This window comes from Puma concolor, chromosome B2, assembly GCF_028749965.1.
Source record: "Puma concolor isolate L17-30 chromosome B2, mPumCon1.1.hap2, whole genome shotgun sequence".
Taxonomy (NCBI): Eukaryota; Metazoa; Chordata; class Mammalia; order Carnivora; family Felidae; genus Puma; species Puma concolor.
In genome coordinates, this window is record NC_141671.1 from 64,435,835 (window position 1) to 64,462,812 (window position 26,978).

The 26,978-nt window shown below is 35.7% G+C and overlaps 1 protein-coding gene across 1 annotated transcript in view; it reads left to right on the plus strand.

The window, feature by feature from the left end:
* The window catches only part of COL19A1 (collagen type XIX alpha 1 chain), a 349,065-nt gene that overhangs the window by 158,094 nt on the left and 163,993 nt on the right, over positions 1-26,978 (plus strand). The window contains exons 13-15 of the mRNA XM_086707174.1: positions 328-381; positions 9,253-9,306; positions 10,938-10,973. Coding sequence (XP_086563300.1) covers positions 328-381; positions 9,253-9,306; positions 10,938-10,973 — 144 coding nt within the window. The remainder of the gene's footprint in view (positions 1-327; positions 382-9,252; positions 9,307-10,937; positions 10,974-26,978) is intronic.

Below are 26,978 nucleotides of genomic sequence, written 5' to 3' on the forward strand. Positions count from 1 at the left end.
CTGGACCAAATTAAATGAACAGATTTAAAATTCTTGATACATATTGCCAAATTGCCCTCCAGAAAGTTCTTTGTTGCTTATAGAAGAAAATAAATAATCCTTGTTCTATTTCTACCGTTTAATCATTTTTATGCAGCCTTTCTTTGAACCTTTAAACTTCTCTTTGGTTTTAGGACTCAGAATTGTTTTTTAATAAATGTTTCTTTCAAGGGATTAGCAAAGTAATCACATTGTTGTAAATACCTAAACAATGTAACTCTCTTGTTTTTTCTTAGTAAAGGATCTCAGGATATAACATTTTTCATTATATAAATTATTTCTTTCTAGGGTGAACCAGGAGAAAAAGGAGATCCAGGTCTGGCTGGCATTAATGGACAAAATGTAAGCCGAACTGTTTTTTTTTTTTTTTTTTCTTCTTCTAATATTCTGTTTACATTTTGCCACTGAAATGTGTTGACTATCTAATGGTATTAAGACTTTACTATCAGTGACAGAACCAGCCACAATCAGGGCAAAATCAAGAATCAAGACAATTTTTTACATGGCTCAGTAAAAGCTCTGTGTTTTTAGTGTCATTATGGGTGGCCTCTTGCCTTTTTGTATTATGTGTCATCCTTAACAGTGCTTTCTTTTTTGTTGTTTTTGGGTTGCATTTTTCTAGTCTTCCTTTCGCTGTCTTTTCTCTTCCTATATACATTTTCATATGGCCCATGTTATTACCCACAGTCACTCTTCATCTTACACCAAAGCTCCATCCACTGAAGGTTCTGCATGGGTAGGATTGAAATGATGAAAAGAAGGGGAGAAGGGGACAGAGACTTGTGTATGTGTGTTCCAGTTCATCTGGAAGTCCTAGCATCTCCTTTTCCTTCCCTTAAGACAACAGACATTCCCCCACCCCCACCCCTATCCCCCGAGCTTCACTTTGATTCTTATGATGAAATTTGAAGGTTATCCCAAATATGGGTTTTCTCTAAAATATAGAATAATCTTCTGGTCTCCAAAATCACCATTTATTATATATATTCTAACTTTACTGGGGAAAGTGACCACCATGAGAATTATTTTTTCCTAGCTTTCTTTTTCCTCTTGCATAAAAATGTTTTAGAAAAGTTCTAGAAAGCTATACTACTTGCTTTGTGGAAAAAGAAAAATGAAGCTATATTTGGTCCCTAATGTCTTAGATGTGTTATGAAACCATCTTATATGCAGTAGATCACTACGGTGGGAAGGGAAGCTGATCATTACAGTCCCTGGGGCTTGTGGACAAAGTAAGAGGGATACCTGAGTATGGGAAGGGGTTTTATCCAAAAGAGAAATACCCCAGGAATTAACCCTAGAGTCAACACTGGGTTAAGGTTCTGACCCCCGCTGCTTTACTCTCTTGTTTACTTCTTGAGAAACCCCATTCACATATTTCATATGAGGGTCATTCTTAATCCTCTCCCCTTTGAAATGATTTTTCTATATGAGAGAATAGGAAAACTGGTGCTTAGGGCTTGTAGCTGGAGTGTTCTCTGCATCTTCTCTAGTTCCTTACAGTGCATCAAGACACTGGATGTCACAACTGTGGGCCCATACATTTAAACAGAACCTCTGATTCACCTCCCTTCCCTACTAGTGGAGGTACCTGGTATCAGAGTAAGAGTTCTTGAGTGGAAAGCCAGAACCCACTGTGTCCCAGTTGGATCACTGGCTGAGAAAATCACTTCTCCATCTGTAAAGGATGGGTTTAGAATACATTCTCAAGTCCTCTTCACTATGATGTCCTATCATTTTATACAAAGAGATTATTAAGATTATGAACTTGGAAAGCATAATAAACATAGAAGCATTCATTTAGGTTTTGTAATATTCCTGCTGCATGTAAGGAGATGTAGGGATAACAAAACAGAATATAGCTGGAGCCAGAGTATGAAAAGTGCTGTATGTAAGGATGTTTGCCCTTCCTCCTCTGAACACATGGAGGAGAATTCATCTGAGCTGTGTTTAATGAAGATTAGTGTCACAGTGTGTTCTATAAATTGGATCATATTGGGGCCTTTGCCTATGTTTTGTTTTTTTCTGTTATACTCTTCATGAGATCAAAGACCATTCCTTGGAATCCCCAGGACTTAGTAAATATTTGCAGTTAAGTTCTCAAGAATTATTTTCCAAGTTTTAATTTTAAAAACTGAGAAAGTATTATAATAGTCTAAAATACAAGTAATTAGAGCCGAAAGTAGGATAACAGAGGTTGATATTGCAGTTGTAAAATATATGCAGTTTGTCACTTGACATCATTGAAAACTCAAAAATAGCTCAAGATTTTGGCCATTCATTATGAGAACAATGTTATCTTGTGAAAAATGTAGGAGTGTCGAAAGAAATTAATGATAGTGTTACAAAAGAAAACCAAGCTGCATGCATGTGGGCTCTCTGAGAGAGAGGAAAAAAACAAAGATTTTTAGAAGTTCATTAAGATAACATTGGAATTGAAATAGAGAGGGACTTATCCAAACACTTCAATGAAACTTGGAGATTTGAGGTGTTGGAATCTGAAATCTATTTACATTAGCTTAGAAATTTGGAAATTTTTCTTACAGTGTCTGAAAGTAAGGTGATTTGGCTTTGCAGATGTAATCAATTGATAAACACATATATTTTGTTTTTTGTTTTGGGGTTTTAAAAAATTTTTTTAATATTAAATTTTTTGTCAAATTGGTTTCCATACAACACCCAGTGCTCATCCCAACAGGTGCCCTCCTCAATGCCTGTCAACCATCAATGCCCATCAATGCCCAATGCCCATCACCCACCCACCTCCCTCCCACCCCCCATCAACCCTCAGTTTATTTTCAGTTTTTAAGACTTTTAAAAACTGAGGATAAACACATATATTTTGAGTGCCTACTACATGCCCAGTGTTCTGACAGCTGTGGTAGGATTTCCAAACCTGATTAAGACCAACCTGTTAAGAGAGTACATAGTATAGTGGGCAGCGTGACCTTTCCTCTTTGAGGAGGATTTTGGAAGAGTTCTTTGCATGCCCTCAATCACAGGGATGTCATTTCTTTAGCACCATAATTGTTTAATGTAGCTCATTAGGTACATCATAAAGCAGGACAAAGCACATTAACTTTTCTCACTTGGTTACTTAATTAATATGTAGATGATATTATTTTCCCTTCCTCAGTTTTGCCAAAGATATTCAGGAGTCATGACTAAGGAGAAATAAGAAAAAGTAATGGAAATTCTCCTTTTGTCCCCTCTACTCTCACTAAGAGTGAAGAATTCAGTGCTCTGCTATTGCATCATTGATGGTGGTATTGTTAATGTGTTATCATTCATAAACTGTTTCCACAAGAATCTGAAATTTGCTCCTTTCTCTAGGTTTATGGGCTAGCCAGAGCAAGGGGTGATAGCATCCCTATTTTCAGAGGCAAGAAATAAAGGTTTGGGAAATTAAGCGACTTTTTTTTTTCTTTTAGAAAATGGTGAAATCAGCTTTTAACCCTACATGTTTGACCGAAAAGTCTCTTATTTTCCCACTAAATCATGCCACAATTGTCATTGCCTATTTTTCAATGCTAAGATAAACTGACTCTGCAAATTAAAATCATTCAGCATTTATGACAGTTCACTCCAACTTTCAATAAGCACAGGTACACATTCTTAGAGAATGCAGGGCATTATATTAGCGATTTCAATTTGAATTAAAGTCAAGCCATGATGGAGATTCTAACTTGAGAAACATTCTGCTGGAATACAGAGTGAATAAACCCAATGGGCCAGCTCACTCCAGCTACTTTCCAAGTCAAAGAAATTTGGAAGAATTTAGAAACGCTACTAAATTCAAAAGGCCAATGTAATGGTCTTTATTCTTGCATATCACAAATATCTTGATGTAAATGTATCTTTTAATAATTTCTTCTGTGCTAGCTTTGCCAAAAAATAGGCAAGCTCACTTTGGAAAATATGAACCTGATATAGAGGGAAATATTCAGCAGTTCAGTCTTTCTTGGTAGGACACTATTGGCATTCTGGGTAAGACAGTTCTTTGTTATGTGGGACTGTCTTGGGAGAGGAGAATGTTTAGCATCCCTAAGGCTCACCAGCTAATGTAGCAGCTCTTAATCATTAGGACAAGGAAATTCTCTGATATCTTTCTAAATGCATCCTTGGTAGTATAAGTGCATGTAAACTTTGGATTGATCTCCAAGGTATTGGAGCATTGGACTAAAGTTATTGAATTAAATACCTGCTCATATTTCCCTTATAGTTTAAATAATGCATACCAAACATAATAAAATTCTCAAAAATTTGAGTTGCGTGAATTTAGTCTTTAAAAAACAAGACCTCAGCTTTACACACATTCTTAAATGATTTTGATTGTGACTTACTATGAGATATATTCAACAATTGCATTTTAGAACAGACTTGAGAGGGAGTCTCATAAAGTTGTTAATGTAACCTTTAAAGCCAGACTTCCTGGGCTCGGGTCCCAGCTCTGCCACTGCCTAACTGGCATACTACTTGGAACATTACTTATCCCCTCTGTGCCTCACTTTTTTCATTTGCACAATGGGATGATAATATTAATAGCACTTGCTTCAAGGCTACTTTTGTTTGTTTTTGAGGGTGAACAGGGTTATCATGCATTTAGGACAGTGTCTCGTGTACAGTAAGAGCTATATAAACACATAAACCTTTGCTATTATTTGAAACTGGGTTAAATAAAACACATTTATCTTTAATAGAAATATCATTTCAGTTATGTGCTTTTGTGGGGTTACATAATCTTAGAAAAGTCAATTTCAATCATTGAGTTTAGACTCTTCCTCTGCGTCTTTCTTACTGTCTTTCAAACATGTTTTATAAAAATTACAGCATGTGATGTTTCTAAAATAATCATGTTAATCTCCTTATCCCAATGCAATCTGTACTATTAAATACAAAAATATTGAAATCACAAAGCTGAGATATCAGCTGGCAACAGCTGGTGCCATTGCTAGGGAACAAGATACAGTCAGTGGGAAGACAAGGCAAAGAATTAATTGATAGGTTAAAATTTTTAACAACTATTATTTGGTATCATCTTCTGATTTTTAAAGATGCTATATACCATGAGTAGTAGATCTTCCAGTAAATTTAATTTCATTGTCTACCTGCTTTTATAATTCTAGATATAATACTGTCCTTCTGCTTCCACCTTGCCTTTAGATAAGAGTTCTTGTCTGCACATAACATCCAGAGTCAACTACTGTGCTTTTGAGAATCTTTATATATGTGAATATTATTGAGAACCTTGATAATATATTCCCATCTTACTCAATGTTGAACTCATAGACTGTTGCATTTGATTCTTTATGCTTTGTGGTGAGTGCTGCGTCTTTTTCTCTCCAGTACTCCATAACCATTGATAGCAGCACCAGTGTGACATGAGGAGAAAAATTGCACTTAAGCAAAGTATTACTGATCTGTTTCTCAGAGCTTATTATGATGCCATGGCCTTAAAAAACATTGCACTTTGTCACAAGAGGACATGAGTTACATGGGCCCAATTTCGATGGCCGCAAAAGTAGAAGAAGCTTGATGAAGCAGTACTTCTCAATTGCATTTTATCCGATGTGAGTTAAAGGATGCTTGTTCCATATCCATCAAACTGAGTACAAAACTGAACAGAATGAACTATTAATTATCCCTTAAACTTGGACTTGAAGAGTAAAAGCAACATTTATTAAGTACCTACAATGTACTGTTTTTTATAACCTATGATTCTCAGAACAACCCTTAAAGATAACTATTATTTATACCTATATTATAGGGAAGCTTAAACAATTTAGAATTTTACATAAAATGCCATTCTTTTCCTCACCCTCCTGAACTCCACATCTCTAAATCTTCAGTACCTCCAGTAGAATTAGGCCTCTCTGTGAACTGTTCCCTTCACACTTGCTGTATACTTCCATAATAGTATTCAACATTCACATTAGCTTGTAGTGGGTTGCATTACTTCTCCAACCGCTTCCTGACTATAGTTGATTGAAATGGGATGGTTAGCTGATTCGTTTGCCAATAAATCCTTCCCAGAAGTTGCAGTTAGTGTTAGTTTTTTTAGGCAGGAATATTGAAAGAATTGTAATGTATTATTTTATGCCTAACATAATTTTTTAACACGTAATGTGTGTTGATTATGAATAATAGTAATAACTGGAACACTGCTACACACAGAATTCACTGTAACCCTGTGCCCCAGAGTTAACCATTTCCTGAGTGTTTTATTTAATGTTCCCTTTTTAAAAACAACATTTTCATATTCGTGTTGTCATAGAATATAGAGTTTAGTCTTCTATGTTTGTGCATGGTCAACAATATTTGACCATGCACGATATCCATTTATAAATAAATGGATACCTGGTGGCTCTCTCAGCCATTTCTTCTTCATGTTTGTCTTTTCTCTGGATAGAGTTACACCAAGAAGCCCAAAGAAAACTCTTAGTAATTTTCTCAGCCCAGTAAATGGTACAACCTCCTATCACTTACTTAAGCCTTGACATCTCCTTTTCTCTGCCCCCTCTTCCAACATATCTGCCTCTTCCACTTCCCAGTATGTGCGGTCTCTGACCTCTCCTCTCCATCTCCAGTATCACCACCCTATCCCAGCCACCCTCGTCTCTTGCCTCAAAAGCTGTGACAGCCCCTTTTCTGCTTCCACTCTTGCTGCCTACAATCTATTTTTACATTGTAGTCAAAGTGATTTTTTTGAAGCAAAGTCACATCATGTCGTTTTTCTGCTTAAAACACTTAGGTTCAAAAACCCATCCTCCTTACCATGACCTGCAGTTCACTACATGCTTTGACCCCTTAACTTGATCTCCTGCTCCCTGTCTGCATGCTCATGACACTGTCTTCACCTTGGGGGCTTTGGTGCTTGCTGTGCCTTCTAACCTCAATACTTTCCCCCTGGATCACTGCATGGCTGGATCCTCTGAAACAACAAATGTCACCTCCACACAGAAACTGTTTCTGATGACCCCAACTGACATACCAGCTCTCTCCCTTTCAGGCAGAGCACATTTAGCCTATCGACCTGTTTATCATCAGTCACTCTCCTCTTATAACCTGAGTTCCGTGAAGGCAGGAATCTTGACCCTGTTAAGGAAAAAATTATTCTCACATTTATTAAGATGGTAAGGAGGACTTTTTGTTCAAGACTAGTAGAATAGGGGCATTGCAATAGAGGAGTGAAATTGAGCTCAACTCCAAATACAATAAGGACGGGTGGGGATTTATAGCCAACGGAGTGACAGGCTCAATGAATGGAAAATTACTAAGAGCAAACACTGAGGGTGGGAGGATTCTTGATAACTGAACTATAGGATTCTTGCTAAAGGCAGGCCAAAGACTTACACAGTAGAGATGGGGAATGAGGAATTTGATCTGCTGTTAAGGGTGGGGGATGCTATGTAAACTGATTGAGTAAGATTTTTGCTAAAACTGGTCTCAGCAAGCCAAAGACAGAAAAAGACAGAGGTCAAGGTTGAGGCCTAGTCAAGAAGAGGAGTCAGAAGAGTCTGACTGAAGTTTGGTTGAAGAGAGGGTCTTTGTCAGTTTCTAAGGAGCACTATCCAATAGAAAAATGTTTAATATCTAATACTTACACAGTATATTTCTAAATATGATATTATAATCAAGACAAATACAAATATATTTTCCAGTAGCCATGTTAAGAAAAATAAAAGGAAACAGATGCAACTAATTTAAAAATATATTTAATTTAAAATATCCAAAATACTATTTTAATATATCATCAATATAAAAATCATTAATGAGCCATTTTGTATTTTTTAAAATAAATATTAAAAACCCATTATGTTTTGTACTCTCAGAACTTTTCAATGGAGACTAGTCTCATTTTGCTTATTTGGGAAGGAATGGATATTTCAAATAATAAGAGAATATTACATCTCAAATAGGATTTACTTTTTCACTCATCCCTTTTCTAAGTAAATAAATAAAATACTCCAAGGTAACAATGGAAGACCGTAGCTATGAGTTTTATCCTGAAAGGTATTTCTACAATTGTGAAGTGTTTTTTGTTTGTTTGTTCGTTTGTTTGCCTTTTGGATGCTATTTTTATCCATTAGATTTTTTTTTCTTAAAGTGTAAGATTACAGTTTTCACATAATCTCTGCAACAAGATTATTTTAAGTATCCAGTTTTCTTTCATTTCTTTAAATTCATCATTGACTTCTATATTGAATAGCTACAGGTGATAGCATTTGGCATTGTTTACTGACTACAAAATGTCAGAGCAGTGATAGACGGATCCCTGAGCCAGGAAAAGTAAGATATGTAGATATACTGTGCATTCTGTGACTTCAGAATTATTTCTTTTTTCCATTATTGTTCTCCATTCATCCAGTGTATTAAATCAAGAATGAAGAAAGATATTTTTTTCTATTTACCACACAGTCAGGATGTCGATCTAACTCTCTTTCTGTTTACACTGTGGGTATCTTCAGCTATAGAACTGATTCCCTCCGGTGAAATCTATTGTGATATTCCTGGGAGCTGTCATTTCTGAGTCTGATCAACTAAATACCCACTAAAACACCCAAGAGTCCAGAAGATTCATGAATATATTCATCTGATACTCTATGTCTCGTATAGTTTCATTTAATATCTTTATAAATCCAAGTAAAAAAAATTATCAATTAGAGAACTAAAACATACTTTGAAACAGGAAAGAGACTACATTGTAGCTTCAGCCTGTGAGTGATAGGAAAAGAATATGTCCTTCATTTGTTTTCTCCCACAATTAGATTACTTGATAGAGACATAAAAATGTTTTTTTTTAATTTAATTCTTGATTTTTTTGGCAAGCTTTATAAAGGCCAAATCAATGCTAAATCAAAGGTATTTACAATATCCACAAATTTAATCCAAAGTGGATACTTAAAAGCTCATATAGATTTAAATGATGTTCTCCCAGATGGTGAATTAATGTAATTTTAGCAGGAAGCAAAGTTGCACAAATATGCAGTATTCAGGACTCATGCTGATTTAATGTATCTGTACTCACCACAACACAGATGTTGCTTATCATTTTAGTACCAGTTGTCTCTCTTTCTTTCTATACTACAAACTGAAGAATGAGATTTGGGAGTTCAGTAAATTATGATTTATCTTGTGACTAATGACTTGTTAGAAATGTCAGCTTTCTGTGAATTGCATACAGAAATCACATTGGTTGTATTCTTCCTACAGGGTTTGAAAGGTGACTTGGGTCCTCAGGGCCCCCCTGGCCCAAAAGGAGAAAAGGTATCGTATCCACCCAGAAAAATGTCAGTTTTTCTTAAGAAAATTCTGAGAACACATGCAGTGACTTTTCATTGAAAAAGTTAATTTTGCTAAAATTAACCAAAGGCTGTATGTTAAAAGCATCTGAAGAAAAGCCTTTTGGTTCATTTAATTAGTTTGAAGAAACTAAAAGCACAACTGCTAGTTGACATTAATTTGTGTTTATAAGATTTCACTTTCTCTCCCTCACTTAACAGTATTAGCTATTCCATTGCCAAATTAGCAACTGTGTCTTGTATCGGGGAATTTTGCCAGTAGCACTGAACTGCTACCATAATGCTGAAGCAGGTGGCCTTTAGCGGGAAGGAGGTTAACTTCCTAATTCATTCTTAGTCTGAATGCTTCATTTCCTGCCACTTTTTCTCACATGCCATTTTATCATGATATATTGGCAGTGACCTTGAAAAGAGATTTAGAAATACTAAAACCAAGAGTCATAGAATAAGGTCATTGCATGACCCCATTTTGATAAGAATTGTATGTGTGGGGCGTTCATACTGTATTTTGTTCTCCATTCTTAGCACATTTGGAAATCCTCGTCTGTCTTCAATATTTACCTCTATGTTAAAGTTGATCTTGCAAATCAGTCCTCAGTGAGTGATTTAAGCTATGTCGATGTTCCTTAACAAGTATTGGCTACTTTTATTCAATTGTTCCAAAAAGTAATGATTACTCAATGCTAAGTCTTTACTTTTGAGGTGACTATGTCAGATGAGAAAAGAAAAATTTATAGAGATACTTTCAACATGAGAACACATCTCAGAGCTTTATACCACACAGTATAAATTCTCTATAATGACCACATAAAGAGCATTATAGCAATGATGCTTGCTCTTAATGGTTAAGAGTTCTTACGAAATAAACCAGGGTCCTGATACAATAAAGCATATAGATGACATATAAATCAGAAAATAGTAAACTTTTATATGAGCCATTTTTTAAAGATTTTGAAAGGGTTCTCAATATATCCACTTGTTAATTTGTATTCACATAGGTCAGCAAAGCAATTTTTGTATTTAAAAATACATAAATATAGGCAAGGCCTCTTAAAATTGATAGCAAGTGCAATGTCAATTTAGCAGAGCTTTGTAAGAGGCAATGGGACTGCTTCTTGCAGCTGGGAGGCATGAAGTGGGGAGATCCATTTATTATTTCTGCTGATCCTCATACTAACTTTGTCAGAAAAATTATCTGTCGTTGTGACACTTCCCAGCTGCTCCACTGGCAAGTAACCATATTTGAAGAGATATTCTTTCTAATTTTGGATTCGTAGACAAAAGAATAGAAAATTAGATTATTTTAGCTTTTCAAAACAAGTTCTGCTGTTATAGAAAGTATGGGGGTGCACAAGGTGATATTTATATCATGAGAGCTAAAAGCACATCATGCATTTTTCACCGTGTGGAGAATTTATCAAGATGAAATTCTATTTTTTCCTTCAAAGTGTGTGTGTGTGTGTGTACATATATACATGTATATATACATATATACATATATATATCTATATTGCTTCTATCCATTCAGAAAACTTAAAAATAAAATGTGCAGAAAAGGATCACTGGTAACTGCAACTATTCTTTAACCTATTTTAGGGAGATACAGGACCTCCAGGACCACCAGCCTTAACTGTAAGTATTCTCCAAATCAGAATTCAAAATTGAAATGCCCTGTTCATTTTTCACACTACATCATGACTAAACCAGAATTTAAACCATAGGATATTTTGAGAACTGAAAGTTACCCTAGAATAGATCTAGTTAAACCTCCAGATTTTAAAGATGAGGCATCTGCCCACATCAGTGAAGTACATAACCTGAGGTCATACTGGGAGTTACTAGAAAAGTCTGGAGGCAGTACCAATTCTGAGCAATTTTCTCTACCCTCCATATGGTTCATAATCATGCCCCTTGAACGTTTGATTATACGTTCTTAACATGATATTTAACGTTAATGGAAGCAGAGACTGTTCTACCTACTCTAAAAACCGTAAAAGAACAAAATAAACTATAATTGCCCAGTGGGTAAAAACAGCTACCTATTTAAAATGATTGTTAAATTCCCCAAAACCTGTCCAAGACCAGTTTTTTTCCTATATGATTTGCTTCTAAGATTCACAAATGATAAAATGGCAGTATTTCAGTAGCAGATTTATGAGAAAAGTTCCTAATGTGCACATAATGAGATTGTTCTCAGTTAAATGGCTCATCATTTATTAAGCATTTAATCATAAATATATAATGACTTTATATTTAGGTATAATTTACTGTTATGGATTTTCTTCATAGGCCATTAAGGACTCTCATTTAACTTAAAGATTTGGTCTAACAGTGACTCTAAGCCTAATAGAAAAGAGGAAACTTTCTTAAATAAGATCATTTGTAGCCTGAGGTCTCTTGGATTTTATGTTGATACTACCTAATGACATAAATTAAGAATTTAAATCATCAGTTTTCAGACATGTTCTGATTGTAGAAGGTCAGGCTTAAAAGAAATCTTCTAGTATCTGTGTTGAGCTCTTCCTAACAAGGCAGAACAGTAATCTCAAAGACTGTGTGGCTTTGATAACATTTACATTTATCTTTGTACTTGAAAATGTCATACATATTCTGAACAATATGTTAATAATATCTTACACAAATAATTTTTGCAATGCTTACTTAAAGGACAGATATTTCTTCATAAATGAGAAATCTAAGGAATCAAACAGATAACTTAGGAATAACCAAATTCAATTTGCCATGAAATTCTGTGCTTGAAGATTTCATTTTCAGATGGAAATAAAAACTATATATTTGAGGGGTGGTTTTAACTGAATATTATTCAGCTTTTTTATACTTTGTGGAATTTATTTTTAAAATTATTTGGCAGTGATTTACAGTTAAGACTGCTCATGTTACTTAAGTCACATGCTTTCTTTTGTTCAACTAAGTTATATGCTCACCCACTCTATTTAGTTATCTGATTTCCTAGTCATTCCCAACTTGTGTTTGAAGAGCAAAGTGTAATCTATGTTTATCATTTCACCTGAAAATGCAGTTTTGGCCCCTGGCCCAGAAAATTGTATTGGAATATATCTATTTCATGGATTTTTAATGACAGCTAATGTCTTCCCACCAAGTAGTACCCTATAGATCCCAGCAGTATTTAGCTGGCAGGCACTAAGGGAGTACAAACTAATTTTTACAGTTACATAAAGACATGACAAGGCAAAACCACTGTGAAATGAAATGTTTATTTCATAAAGTTAAATATTGGTATTACTAGTTATATGCTTGTCATTACTTTATTAACATAATCTACTGTTAAAAAACAGGCAGCAGATATGAATAAACATTTTTGCAAAGAAGATATACAGTTGGCCAACAGACATATCACTCATCTTCAGGGAAATACAAATCAAAACTATGATGAGATATCATCTGACAGTAGTCAGAATGGCTAAAATCAACAACACAGAAAACAACAAGTGTTGACAAGGATGCAGAGAAAGGGGAACCTGCTTACACTGTTGGTGGGAATGCAAACTGGTGCTGCCACTCTGGAAAACAGCGTGGAAGTTACTCAAAAAGTTAAAAATAGAACTTCCCTATGATCCAACAATTGCACTACTAGGTATTTACCCAAAGGATACAAAATACTGATTTGAAGGGATACATGCACCCTGATGTTTATAGCAGCATTATCAACAATAGGCAAATTATGAGAAGAGACTAAATGTCCATCAACTGATGAATGAAAAAATAAGTTGTTGTATGTATATATATATATATATATATATATATATATATATATATATATACACACACACACATATACATATACATATATGTATATGTATATACATACATATATACATATATATATAATTATATACAATGGAATATTACTCAGCCCCCCAAAAATATGGAATGTTGCCATTTGAGCAGCATATATGGAGCTAAAGAGTATTATGCTAAGCGAAATAAGTCAGTGAAAGATAAATACCATATGATTTAATTCATATGTGAAATTTAAGAAACTAAACAGAGGAACATAGGAGAAAAAAGTTGAGGCAAACCAAGAAACAGACTCTTAACTATGGAGAACAAACTGAGGGTTACCAGAAGGGAGGTGGATGGGGAGATTAGGCTAAATGGGTGATGGGGTTAAAGAGGGCACTTGTATGAGCAGCAGATGTATATAAGTGATGAATCACTAAATTCTACACCTTAAACTAATATTACACTGTTAACTAACTGGAATTTGAATAAAAACTGGAAAGAAAATGAATACATACATACATACATACATATCTTGAAAAATAAAAAAAACACATAATCAAATGTTAACTATGAAATAGGAATGAACTGAAATGTATACCACCTTACCATGTACTAAATATTTAATTGACCTTATAATGCAGATTAATACATTTTAATGAAATGATTTGTAACAGTTTTCAAGAAAGCTAAACTTGGAAGCTATACTGCCTCCATTGTATTTACATTAAACGAAACATTGTTATATAGAAGTTAATAAACTGAGAATTCATCCATAGTGATTCTCAAAGCTAGTTGTACACTAAATCCACTATAGAGCTTTAAAACCTACCAATCTGTGGTTCCACCCCCAGAAATTACAATTCAGTAGATCTGGTGTGGACCAGTATACTTAAACCTCCCTGAGTAGTTCTAAATATAGAGCTGGAATCCAAAGCTGTTGTATATGAGCACTATAATGGAACAAGCTTTCTTCTGTTCAAAAGCTTTAGACTTTTGAGAAGTCTGGCTTTCACCTGAAACCCAACTTAATGCGTAGTAATAAAAAAATGTCCCTTTCCATTAGGGAGGCATACTAGTAAAACTAAATTAAGATTGAAGCCTTCTTGGTTAAGTGGAGGAGATTAAGGCCAGGAAGGCACCTTTTTAAGTATAGCCTTAACCCAGCCATTCAAGGACTCCAGAGAGCTCAGGTGCCTTAATGCTTCTCAGAATTTAATGCGCACAGAAACATTCAGGGGTCTTGTTCAAATGCATAGTTTATTTCATAAGTCTGAGGTGGGGGTGGGATTCTACATTTATTTTTTTTTTGTTTTGTCTTGTTTCTAAATGTTTATTTTATTGCAAGAGAGAGATCAAGAAAGAGCAAGAGAGAACAAGCAGGGGAGGGGCAGTGAGAGAGAGAAAGAAAGAGAGAGAGACAGGCTGTCAGTGCAGAGCCCAATTGGGGCCCAATCTCACAAACCATGAGATCATGACCTGAGCCAAAATCAAGAGTTGGACGCTTAACTGACTGAAGCACCCCAAGGTCTTGTTCTCAGACCACACTTTGAGTCACAGGGCTTAGCACTTGAGCCCCAGCTCTACTGCAGACTTGCTGCCTCATTCCGTAGATTAGTGACTCCCTAGCCATACTGCACGTTAGATGTACCTATATCACCTGATATAGACGCGTTTACCTTCAAATTTTTCTTGCTTTTCCTGAGCTTCTTTGATCTGTAAATTTATGTATTTCACCTAATTTGGGAAATTGTCCATTGTTTCATCAAATTTGTTTTCTGCCTCATTATCTCTCTCTTCTCCTTCTGAGACTCCAGTTACATACAATTACATAAAATATTTTCCCACACATTCCTTTGTTTTCCATATAATTTTCTCCTCTTTTGAATGGATCATTTCTAGTGAACTCTTTTCAAACTTACTCATTATTGGTCATCTCCATTCTGTTGTTAAGACCATCCTTTGAATTTTTCATTTCAGATACTATATTTTTAAGTTAGTGAATTTCCGTTTGCTTTTAAAAAAAATAATATCGGGGCGCCTGGGTGGCGCAGTCGGTTAAGCGTCCGACTTCAGCCAGGTCACGATCTCGCAGTCCGTGAGTTCGAGCCCCGCGTCGGGCTCTGGGCTGATGGCTCAGAGCCTGGAGCCTGTTTCCGATTCTGTGTCTCCCTCTCCCTCTGCCCCTCCCCCGTTCATGCTCTGTCTCTCTCTGTCCCAAAAATAAATAAACGTTGAAAAAAAAAATTAAAAAAAAATAATATCTACAAAAGGCCACATTTCATTCTTTCTCATTGCCAAGTAGTATTCCATTGTATATATAAACCACAATTTCTTTATCCATTCATCAGTTGATGGACATTTAGGCTCTTTCCATGATTTGGCTATTGTTGAAAGTCCTGCTATAAACATTGGGGTACAAGTGCTCCTATGCGTCAGCACTCTGTATCCCTGTATCCCTTGGGTAAATTCCTAGAACTGGAGAGTGTTATGCTAAGTGAAATAAGCCATACAGAGAAAGACAGATACCATATGTTTTCACTGTTATGTGGATCCTGAGAAACTTAACAGAAGACCATGGGGGAGGGGAAGGGAAAAAAAAGTTAGAGAGGGAGGGAGCCAAACCATAAGAGACTCTTAAAAACTGAGGATAAACTGAGGATTGATGGGGGGTGGGAGGGAGGGGAAAGTGGGTGATGGGCATTGAGGAGGGCACCTGTTGGGATGAGCACTGGGTGTTGTATGGAAAGCAATTTGACAGTAAATTTCATATTAAAAAAATAAATAAATAAAAAATAATATCTATTTCTCTTCTGACATTTTCTATCTTTTCATTCCCTGGGAGCCATATTTTCTTTCACGTCCTTGAGAATAGTTTTGATAGATGTTTTAAACATCTTTGTCTTAAAATTCCATCATCTGAGTAATGTCAAGTTGGTCTCTGTTTACTGTCTATTCTCTTTAGAATAGGTAATGTTTTTTTTTTTTTTTTATTTTTCAATGTTTATTCATTTTTCTTTTGAGAGACAGAGAGAGCAGGGGAGGGGCAGAGAGGGAGAGGGAGAAGCACCAGAGACAGAGACACACAGTATCCAAAGCAGGCTCCAGGCTCCAAGCCATCAGCACAGAGCTTTATGCGTGGTTCTAACTCACAGACCATGAGATAATGACCTGAGCTGAAGTTGGCTACTTAACCAACTGAGCCACACACGTGCCCCTAGAATGGGTAATGTTTTAATGCTAACTTCTATGTCAAAAAATTTTGGACTGCATTTTAAGCACGTGAATGATACTGGAACTCTGAACTCCTACTTCTCTGAAGAGCATTAATATGGGTTTTTTTTTGGGGGGGGTTGTTTGTTTTTTGTTTATTTATTTTGAGAGAGAGAGAGGAACACAAGCAAGGGAGGGGCAGAGAGAGGGCGAGAGAGAAAATCCCAAGCAGGCTCTGCACTGTCAGTGTGCAGCCTGATGAGGGACTCAAACCAACGAACTGTGAGATGATGACCTGAGCTGAAATCAAGGGTTGGATTCTTAACTGACTGAGCCACCAAGGCACCCCAAACATTAATGTGTTTTCAAAGCAAGGAGTTAAATTAGCTGGACAGACGTTGTAAACTCTCTTCCCTGTAGTTGACAACAGCGGAAATCCTGGTTTTATTCTTTTAGCCTAACCTGAGCTGCTTGGCGTGTGTACTGCGTGTGTATGGTTAGGGGTCAGCTAGAGGTTTGGGCAGACTTTATACACAGAATTTGGGACTGCCTTTCTCTACAGAATTTTGGAAACCACACATTTCTTTACTTTCCAGTATGTACATCTGCTCAAAATTCTGCCCTCTAACTTTCAATCCATCAAGAATGCAGGCTTTCCATTTAGCTACCCTGTGACCCAGACTGTGGCTTGCCTCCAAATGAAACATTTTGGAAACAGGAAACCGATCACATGCTGTTTTGTTTTTCTGCGTGTTGACTCCTCTCCAGTACCTACCTGCTTTGGGTTTTTTTTTTGTTGTTTTTTTTAAGTTTATTTATTTATTTTGAGAGAGAGAGAGAAAGCACATACACAACACACACACACACACACACACACACACACACACACACGCACACTCACACGTGCACATTCGGGGGAGGGCAGAGAGAGAGAGAAAGAATCCCAAACAGGGTCTGTGCTGCCAGCATGGAGCCTGATGCTGGGCTCAATCTCACAAACTGTGAGATCATGACCTGAGCCAAAACCAAGAGTCAGATACTTAACTGACTGAGCCACGCGGGCACACCCCTACCTGCTTCTGTTGATTTTCCAGTGTCTTCAGGCAGTTGTGGGGTTTTTTTGTAATGTTTATTTATTTTTGAGGGAGGGAGAGAGGGGAGTGAGGGGCAGAGAGAGAGGGAGACACAGAATCTGAAGCAGGCTCCAGGCTCTGAGCTGTCAGCACAGAGCCCGATGCAGGCGGGAACTCACAAATGGATGCTTAACCGACTGAGCCACCCAGGTGCCCCTTCAGGTAGTTGCTTTTATATTGGAGTTTATAGTTGTTATCTGTAAGTATGTTAATTCAGTAGGAACTACTAGGCCTTCCTGAAAGTCAATGATATATTTTTTTTTATCAAAGTTGAATTACTTCTAATTTACTTAGAAATTTTATAACTGCAAATATAAGTGAATTAGCCTTACAAATTATTTACTCTACTGGCCTCACCTTCAATATATATCTGAATCTGACTGATTCTCACATTTCTACTATTACTACCTGGTTCTAGATACCATCATCCCTGGATTATTTCAGGATCCAGTTAATGGTCTCCCCACTTCTTCCCTTGATCTCCTTGAGTTTTACAAAAAAACAGAGGCCAAGAAGTTTCCTTGTCATGCTTCTGTTCAAAATCTCCAATGTTTCTCCATCTGATTCAGAGTAAAAGCCAAATTCTATACAATGGCCTACAAAGTCTTACAAACTTCAACTCTCCTTGCATTTCTGACTTCATTTGCTTATTCTTCTCATCTTGCTGACTTGGTTCCACAACAATGGCCTTCTTGCAGTTCTTCAGGCATGTCTGGTACACTCCCACATGAGAAGGTTTGTTGCTGTTTACTCTGCCTGCTCCAACCATGTGCATAGCTACTTCCTTTAAGTTTTCTCAATGAGAGCTACTCTATTTAAAATTACACATACCCACATGGAATTTCTAATCTGCATTAGCACTTCACTTTTATCATTTTCTCCATGGCACTTATCACTCTCTAACATATCATTTAAAATGCCTACTTACTAGATGATTTGTTGTCAACATGCCTGTATCTTTGACTTTGAATCCCATGAGAGGCAAAGGTTCTTTGTGAGTTTTGTTCATTGTTGAATTCTAAGCACACAGAATAGAGTTTGGCACATAGTATGCCCTGAGGAAAAAATGATGTTTAATGAATATTGTCTTTGTAAGTATTTTAATCTTTGCTTTTTAGCCTCATTAATTCCACTTATTAACCTTATTTCTCTTAGATAGTTTGTATAAAATAAGGATCAGCTCTTATGATTTTGATGAAAATCATTTGGACGGATGTTTTCTTTCTCACAAAATTTTTGCTCTGCTTATTCCGTTTTTATTACTTTAAGGTCATTTGTTTATTGAAGTTTTCTTAAGTCAGTTTTCTATAAAATTGCTTAATATTTACTTTTTTTAAAAAAAGCAGAGTGCTAGCCAAATAGAATAAATCTGTGGTTCCTATTACTTGATTATACACAAAAGTATAAATTGAAATAAAAGTCTTTAATTCACAGTTTTAGGTTTTACCTTATCCTGCCTGATTTATTATTCATTTGTCAGCACTTTAACTCCTGGAATATAAAATTTGGCATCTAATCCATAAAAATATTAAATATATTGCTATAATTTTGGACTTGTGCTTTCAGTAGCACAAATGAAGCCAAATAAAACCAAATTGTGCCATGATTCCAGCTGAAATTCTCTAAGCAACTACTTATTAACAAAAAAAGAATAATTCCTTTATAAATATATTTTACATATATATATATATGTATATATATATATATATACATATATATATATACACATATATTCAGATTCTAGTTTTTAAAATGTTATCAAATCACATTTTCGAAACTTATTTAGTTGCACCCATACCTGGAATGAATGTCACAATGACACTTAACAAGTGACTTACTGGACATCACCATCATAGTATAATAGGGCTTTTCCACCATATTCCTCCTAAAGGACATCAATTTAGACAATCACCCATGGATAGGATAGCCATGTAGAAGTCCAGGAAGGAGTCTAGTGGAGAAGTTCCAGCATACCCCTAAAGCAAAGAAATTGAAAAGGATAAAAAGAACAGTTTCAATTTACAGTCGTCATTCCTCCCAAGGCTTTTTTAGCTCATGCCAAGAGAGACTTTCTCAGCCCATGATCTCTCCTGCTGGGGAAGATGAGAACATGTGAGTAAGAATTCACCTGCCCTAGCTATGCAGGATGCTACCCAAAAAACCTACTTCCTTCCTGCCTCAGCCAGAATACTGAGGTGTCTTATGTGTTGCAGTGGGTGTTGGGAGAACAGCAGAAAGGGCTCTCAGGGGGCACCAAATGCATGTGAATCCTACAGAGTGTGTGCCCCCAGACTCCACTAGGAAATTCACCCGCAAGCTGCAGGGCATTCTTCACTTTTGATTTTCTCTCCAATGGCCCAAGCCTTCTTGTGCCTCACCTCCACACGCATCTACCTCATGGCCAGCTCTATGTGTATGCTCCCTGTGGCAGCAAGAATGAGCCTTTGCAGAGGACTAGTCAGCACCTGAAGAAGCTGGTTCCACTCTGTGGGATTGATAGAAACACACAAAATTGGGCATTCATCACTGCCCTAAAAAAAGCACCATAGTCAGCGTAATCCTGACTGTGTAGTATTGAGAGAAGGCATAAAACCTTAAGAATTTCTCCAGAAGAAGAAAGAAGAAGCATGGAGTGGGCATATCTGAGTAAAAGGTCTGACAAAGCCTTAGAATCCCTAACAGGGTTGATGGAAGGTATTTCTCTCAGTTATGAACTGAGAGAAAGAGTAAAGACTGAAAGAGGTAACTGCTTTTTCAGATATGAAGACAGCAACACAAGACTTCAAGGAACACTAAAAATCAAGGAAACATGACACCAACAAAGAACACAATAATTTTGCAATAACAGACCCCAAAGAAATAGAAATCTGCGATTTGCCTGATGAAGAATTCAAAATAGTTATTTTAAGGAAGCTCAGTGAGCTATAAGAAAGACAGTTCAATGAAATCAGGAGAATAATACATCAATAAAATGAGAAGTTTCACAGAGAGAAATCATAAAAAAGAATCAGACAAATTCTGGAGCTGAAAAATGCAATAAATGCAGTAGAGAGCATAAACAGACTGGATCAAGTAGAAGAAAGAATCTGTCAAGTAGAAGGCAGGTTCAGTCAGAGCAGAACTGAAGAATGAGAGAGTAAAGAAAGCCTACATGAGCTATGGGATATCATTAATAGAAACAACCTGTACATTATTGGGTTACCAAAAAGAGAAGAGAGGAGAGACAGAAAACTTATTTAAAGAAATAATGCCTGAGAAATTCCCAAAGCTGGGAGGATACCTGGATGCCTGAGTTCATGAAGCTCGTGGGATGAAGCACATAGATTCACAATTGCCAGGACATGGAAACAACCTAAGTGTCCTTCAACAGATGAATGGATAAAGAGTATGCAGTGTGTGTGTGTGTGTGTGTGTGTGTGTGTGTGTGTGTGTGTGTGTAATTATTCAGCCATAAAAAGAAGGAAATCCTGCCCTTAGCAACAACATAGATGGACCTTCAAATTTCTTTGATCAAAATACAGTTTATCTAAGGTCATAGTGCAAATTTGTGTTAAGGTAAGTTCTCATAAATTATTCTGAAACCATGAATCTGAAACCATGAAACATCAGAGTCTGTTTTATGGGTTGCCTCTGTCTTTTTCCCCCTATGTTCATCTATTTTGTTTCTTAAATTCCATGTATGAGTGACATATGATACTTGTCTTTTTTTGGACTGATATATTTCATTTAGCATAATACACTCTAGCTTCATCCTAGTCATTGCAAATGGCAAAATCTCATTCTTTTTGATGGTTGAGTAATGTGTGTGTGTATATGTATATGTATATGTATATGTATATGTAAATGTAAATGTATATGTGTATGTATATACATGCCACATCTTCTTCATCCATTCATCAGTTGGTGGACATTTGGGCTTTCTCCAGAATTTGGCTATTTTTGATAATGCTGCTATAAACATCAGGGTGCATGTATCCCTTCATCTCAGTATTTTTGTATCCTTTGGGTAAATACCTAGTAGTGTAATTGCTGGATCGTAGAGAGGATCTATTTTTAACTTTTTGAGGACCCTCCATACTGTTTTACAGAGAAGCTGCACCAGTTTGCATTCCAACCAACAGTGTAAGAGGATTCTTTCTCTGGATCCTTGCCAACACCACTTTACATTTAAATATTAAATATAAATCCTTACATTTAAATGTGCAAGTATAAGTGCAAATTATTAAGTTCTTTGTCATTTGTTATCAATAACTTTATATGTAACTTCTTTATATATAACTTTGTGTCTTTATATATAACTTCTTAAAATTGTTACATATGTTCTGTAGTCTTACTGTTACTCACTATTAACAGATATTCCTCAACTAAAAAATATATACTGCTGTTTTTACACTAAAGTTTTGCCAAAATCTGTAACTGAAGCTTCAGAAGCAAGGCAGAGACTAATATGGAAATAAGGCAGTTGGCTAACACCTCTGTCTGCTTCCCTCTTTTGGCCTTTGCGTGTCATTTCAGAAGAGACAGGTGAAGGAGGGTAGAACAATGCTATTTCATGGAATATATCCACTAATTTTAGTTCCCAGGAAAATGACTATGTTACTCTGGCCCTGGCCCTTTGGGGAGTTATTAAATACTCATCCAGATGGCACCAAATGTTTACACAGAAGCCAAAGGTGAAGTCAGTCAATAGCAGAAGTGTCTTCGATATGCTTACTAAATGATGTTTTAAATGTCAATCCCTTGGTACCTGAATAAATCTACCATAAGTGAAAATTAGGCACAGAGAAGGAGCACAGATTTCACCCTTCCCAAACTACCTTAAATATGAAACTACCTTAAATATCAGGCACCCGAGAGAAAATCTCAGCTGGTCATTTATAAATCAAGTGACATACAAATTAACAGATGACCTCAATAAACAAGAGATCATATAGTATTCACATAAGGGAAGCCTTGAAATAGTTTCTTTCCCCAAAATTAATGTGTTGAAGATCTAAGAATGATCAGTTCAGTAGATGATGAGGTCCATTCTCACCCTTTCTTCCTCCTTTGATCTACCCACTTACTTGAATGCTAACCATGTGTCAGATACTATGCTGGCTACTGGGAACACAGAAACAACACCTGTTGTTGCCTTCTCAGAACCTATTTGGTTTATGAAAAAGCAAGCAGTTGTTTAAAACTGATCATTTTCAAACTCATCATTTGCAGTTAGCATATAAACAGTCTACAAGTATTTGTACAACTGTAGTTATGTTGGTATTACATAAAACATTTAGTTATTTAAGAGAAAATCATTTTTGCTAGAATTCTTATGCTGTAATTTAAGCAGTTATTTAATTTAAATACATTTAAATCACAGACTCAACTACTAAATAATGTTTTCTTACTAAGATTCCTGAGGAACTATAACCATCTCTTTTTAGGTGAATGAAATAGAAAAAGTTCTTATTAAATATCCATAGAACATAGTTTCTTTCAGTTCTGGATTGAATAAATATATGCTGTATAGTGTATATGTATTATACACTTTTATATATACATATAAATATATGTACTATAGCATAGTAATTAATAGGCAATTCAATTTAAGATTATTTAAAATTCCTTACATATCAAAATCTGAATTATTTATATGGTCTTTCTATGAATTGCCTGAATTTAAATTTTGTCGTAAAAAGTTGCATAATTCATATTTAATTAACTGTTAACTTTCTGAAACTGATGATCCAGCTCAATCTTGAGATTCTTGGGGAGCTAGTGAGCCAGAAGAAAGAAGGCAATTCAAATATTTAAAAAAAAAAATCAATCTTTCTTTTTTTAATTTGTGGACAAAAGACTTGTATGAATGAATCATTGGATTAAAATAGAAGGTGTTTCTATACTACAAGACTATGATTATTGACTGTGCAGAAATATAGGGGAGTTGATGCTTAAGGCCTTAGAAAGATTTATGTTCAGCCTCAGAGAAGATTTATGTTTTGGGAAAATGTATCATCAGCTCATTTGACAGAAGGTGATTTATATATCTTTCATTAGATAAATGATTTGAGAATAGCTCCTTCTACCCTTCTGTTTATAGTTTGCTTCTGTTTCAAAAGACATTTCAAATTGTTTTCATCACAATTCTAAATTATGTATTTTAAAGCTCAATAATAAAACTTTCTTCCTAAAAGTCCTATACATTGGCAGTTTAGGAATTTTATGAAAGAGCTATTTTTTCATGTTGAGATAGTCAGCAGTCTAGAAAAATAAATTTAAATGTATCTCAAATGCTATTAGAAAATTATAAAATGGATAAGCCCTTTGAAACATTACATGGAGAAGAATGTGTATTTAAGTCAAATATATGCAGGAATTGGCTAAATTCAGTTCCACTCTAAGTATATAAAATTTTTTTTGGTAAGAATTTATATTCATCTATAAAATGGAATTTAAAAGTGATTGCTCTCTAAAAGAATTAGAATTATTTTTATTCCACTTAACTATTCTACTGGTTTTAACAAACCAAAAATTCACACATTATGGCTTAGGAATTATACAGTCCCTTCATCCAGGGTTTGAACCTGACCGTGTTACTTGACTTTTCTGTGCCCTAGTTTCAGCATCTATAAAATGGAATGATAATACTTCTTACTGCATAGCACTGAAGTGATGATTAAATTAACTAGCATATGTAAAATTTTTTGAATAATGACTGACTTCTAGTAAGTACTATTTAACTTTTAGCTAGTGTTCTCATTGTTATTATGCTAATATTCAGTGGCAAAATATCAATACATATACATATACATATAAATATGAATTAATGTCAATAGGAATGAGGCCTTTATAAAGTAATTTCTTGGAAATGTTCAAAGAGAATTTTTGTATAACTATGGTGTCTTTAAGGGCAGAGTTCTTTCTTCTTAAGAGAATTATTAACAATAAGCAGAATTGAAATATTTTCTTTTTTACTTCTAGTATAATCTCTATGATGATAGCAACATTTTCTATCTTATGCATGCCCAGAGACTGAAAGTGCAGAGTAGGTACTCAATAAAAATTTCTTCTTCTTAGGAAGAAGAAATAGATATTTTTCACTGACAAACATATTGTCAAAATACAATATCACCAAATCCTACAGTTAAAATACCTATAGGAAAATATAAATTCACTCACTTGAACATTATAGTAAAGGGCAGATGACCTCCTTCCAACTAAAAGTAATTAATTTAGGGCAGATAGTCCCCTTATCTTGTATTATTTTTCAACAGTGGCAATCCTGATGTCACTTACCATCCCTTATTTATTTTTGTCAGTTTGAGAGACACGTTTATGGGCAATTTGAATTATCTCCCTAATTGAAGAATCTTACCTTCTGTTTAATATACTGCAGACATGAATAGAAGCTTTATATGTTTTAATTCATTATTAAAGTTTCTTTTGATAAATAAGTAAACACTGGGTGAAAGGCCAAGTGACTCAAGTCTATCCTGAAATGTGCAACTTTTTATTTATTTTATTTCGGGCATGTCACTGACTAATATAGTAGTCAGTATAGACTGACTAATAGTGAAAACAGAAGGTTTTAACAATTATTTCAAATTCTGAAATTCCGTTATTTCACCTTTTAAATTTCCTAAGGAATTCTACTTCATTTAGCTGCATATAATCTAATATCTATCTCTTTAATAACATTTTTAAAAATCCTGTCTTTTATCATATTATTTTAGGGGCGCCTGGGTGGCTCAGTCGGTTAAGTGTCCGATTTCGGCTCAGGTCATGATCTCACGGTCCGTGAGTTCGAGCCCCGCGTTGGGCTCTGTGCTGACAGCTCAGAGCCTGGAGCCTGCTTCAGATTCTGTGTCTCCCTCTCTCTCTGACCCTCCCCCATTCATGCTCTGTCTCTGTCTCAAAAATAAATAAACATTAAAAAAATTATTTTAAAAGGATAGAGATTAAATGTAAAAAGTAGTTAAGTTAGACATATCTGCAATATAAAGAAAGGGTTTGACTTCCACAGTGTCAAGAACTGTGGAAGGTATGAAATTATACCCTACTTGTAATAGTTTAGCCTGCCACAGTTTAATGGATCCTAGCAGAAAACTTGAGATTCTGAGTCAAAGACAAAGGTATTGTTATTCATGGCAGCAGGCAGCGCGAGCTTCATGATGCCCTTGCCACCAAACCTCAGGAATAATCCAGGTGCTGCACATACAATGGATTTGTGTCACAACTGAGAAACTCCAAGTTTAGGGAACTCAAATCTTTTTTAATAGACTACAAAAAAAAAAAAAAAAAAAAAAAAACAAACAAGTGCTTTGTCCAAGAGGAAGACATTATCCTTAAAATTCTGAACAGTAAGCAAATATTCCCTTTGCTTTTCTGTATAAGCATCTTTAAAAAGATAATACAGAAGTACAAAAGAGCAATTAGTACCTCCCTCACAAGACATGCAGAAACATGAAAGACCCATGGAAAGACCCATTGTCTCCCAACAATACCCATTCCTCTTTTCTATACTGTCTTGGCTCCTGGCAAATTTTCCTTTGAATATGCCACTTCATCCACCACTCTTAATAACCTTACCAAAAGAGGCTGACACCAGAACTGTTCAATTTGTCTCATGTACCATTCAATGAGGGCTATTATTAATAGGTAGGACTCTAAGCATGTAGATGAGGCCAACCTAGAGCATTGATTTCAACCATGAACCTCTAGATCCCAGACCCAACCAGCTGAACAATCCCATAAATCATCCAAATCTGCCTTAGAAAACCAGATGATTTGCTTCTTAAGTTTCTGAACTGATCTTTCCCCTTGACCTGAAGCATTAATCCAGTATATCAATAAAGAAATATACATTTTTAACAAAACTTACAGAAACCCATTTTTTATTTTATTTTATTTTATTTTTTATTTTTTTTCAATATATGAAGTTTATTGTCAAATTGGTTTCCATACAACACCCAGTGCTCATCCCAAAAGGTGCCCTCCTCAATACCCATCACCCACCCTCCCTCCCTCCCACCCCTCATCAACCCTCAGTTTGTTCTCAGTTTTTAAGAGTCTCTTATGCTTTGGCTCTCTTCAACTCTAACCTCTTTTTTTTTTCTTCCCCTCCCCCATGGGTTTCTGTTAACAAAAGTTACAGAAACCCCCTGCTCTATGTTAGTGTGCTACCATAAGGGTGCTGAGTGAGCAGTGTATTCAGTCAATTAGCTAAGAATCTAGCACCATAGCAAGATAACAAGAGCATATTAGGTGGCTGAGTCATGATTAAGTTTGAATTTTCTAGATTCCCTTTTAGCTAGGCTCGTGAGTGAAAAGATGGCTTAGAGCATAGAGCAGTTAGTACCTCACTCGTAAGACAAGCAGAAATGCCAAATATTCATGGAGAATCGTCTCCAACAATGTGCATTGCATCCCTTTTTAAACAAATCCAGCAAATCATTGCTCTTTTATTTACCACACTGCTAACAGTACTACTGCTTCATTCAGCCTCTCACCAATTCTAATCCTCAGATGCCTTCGGAGGCATTGCCAT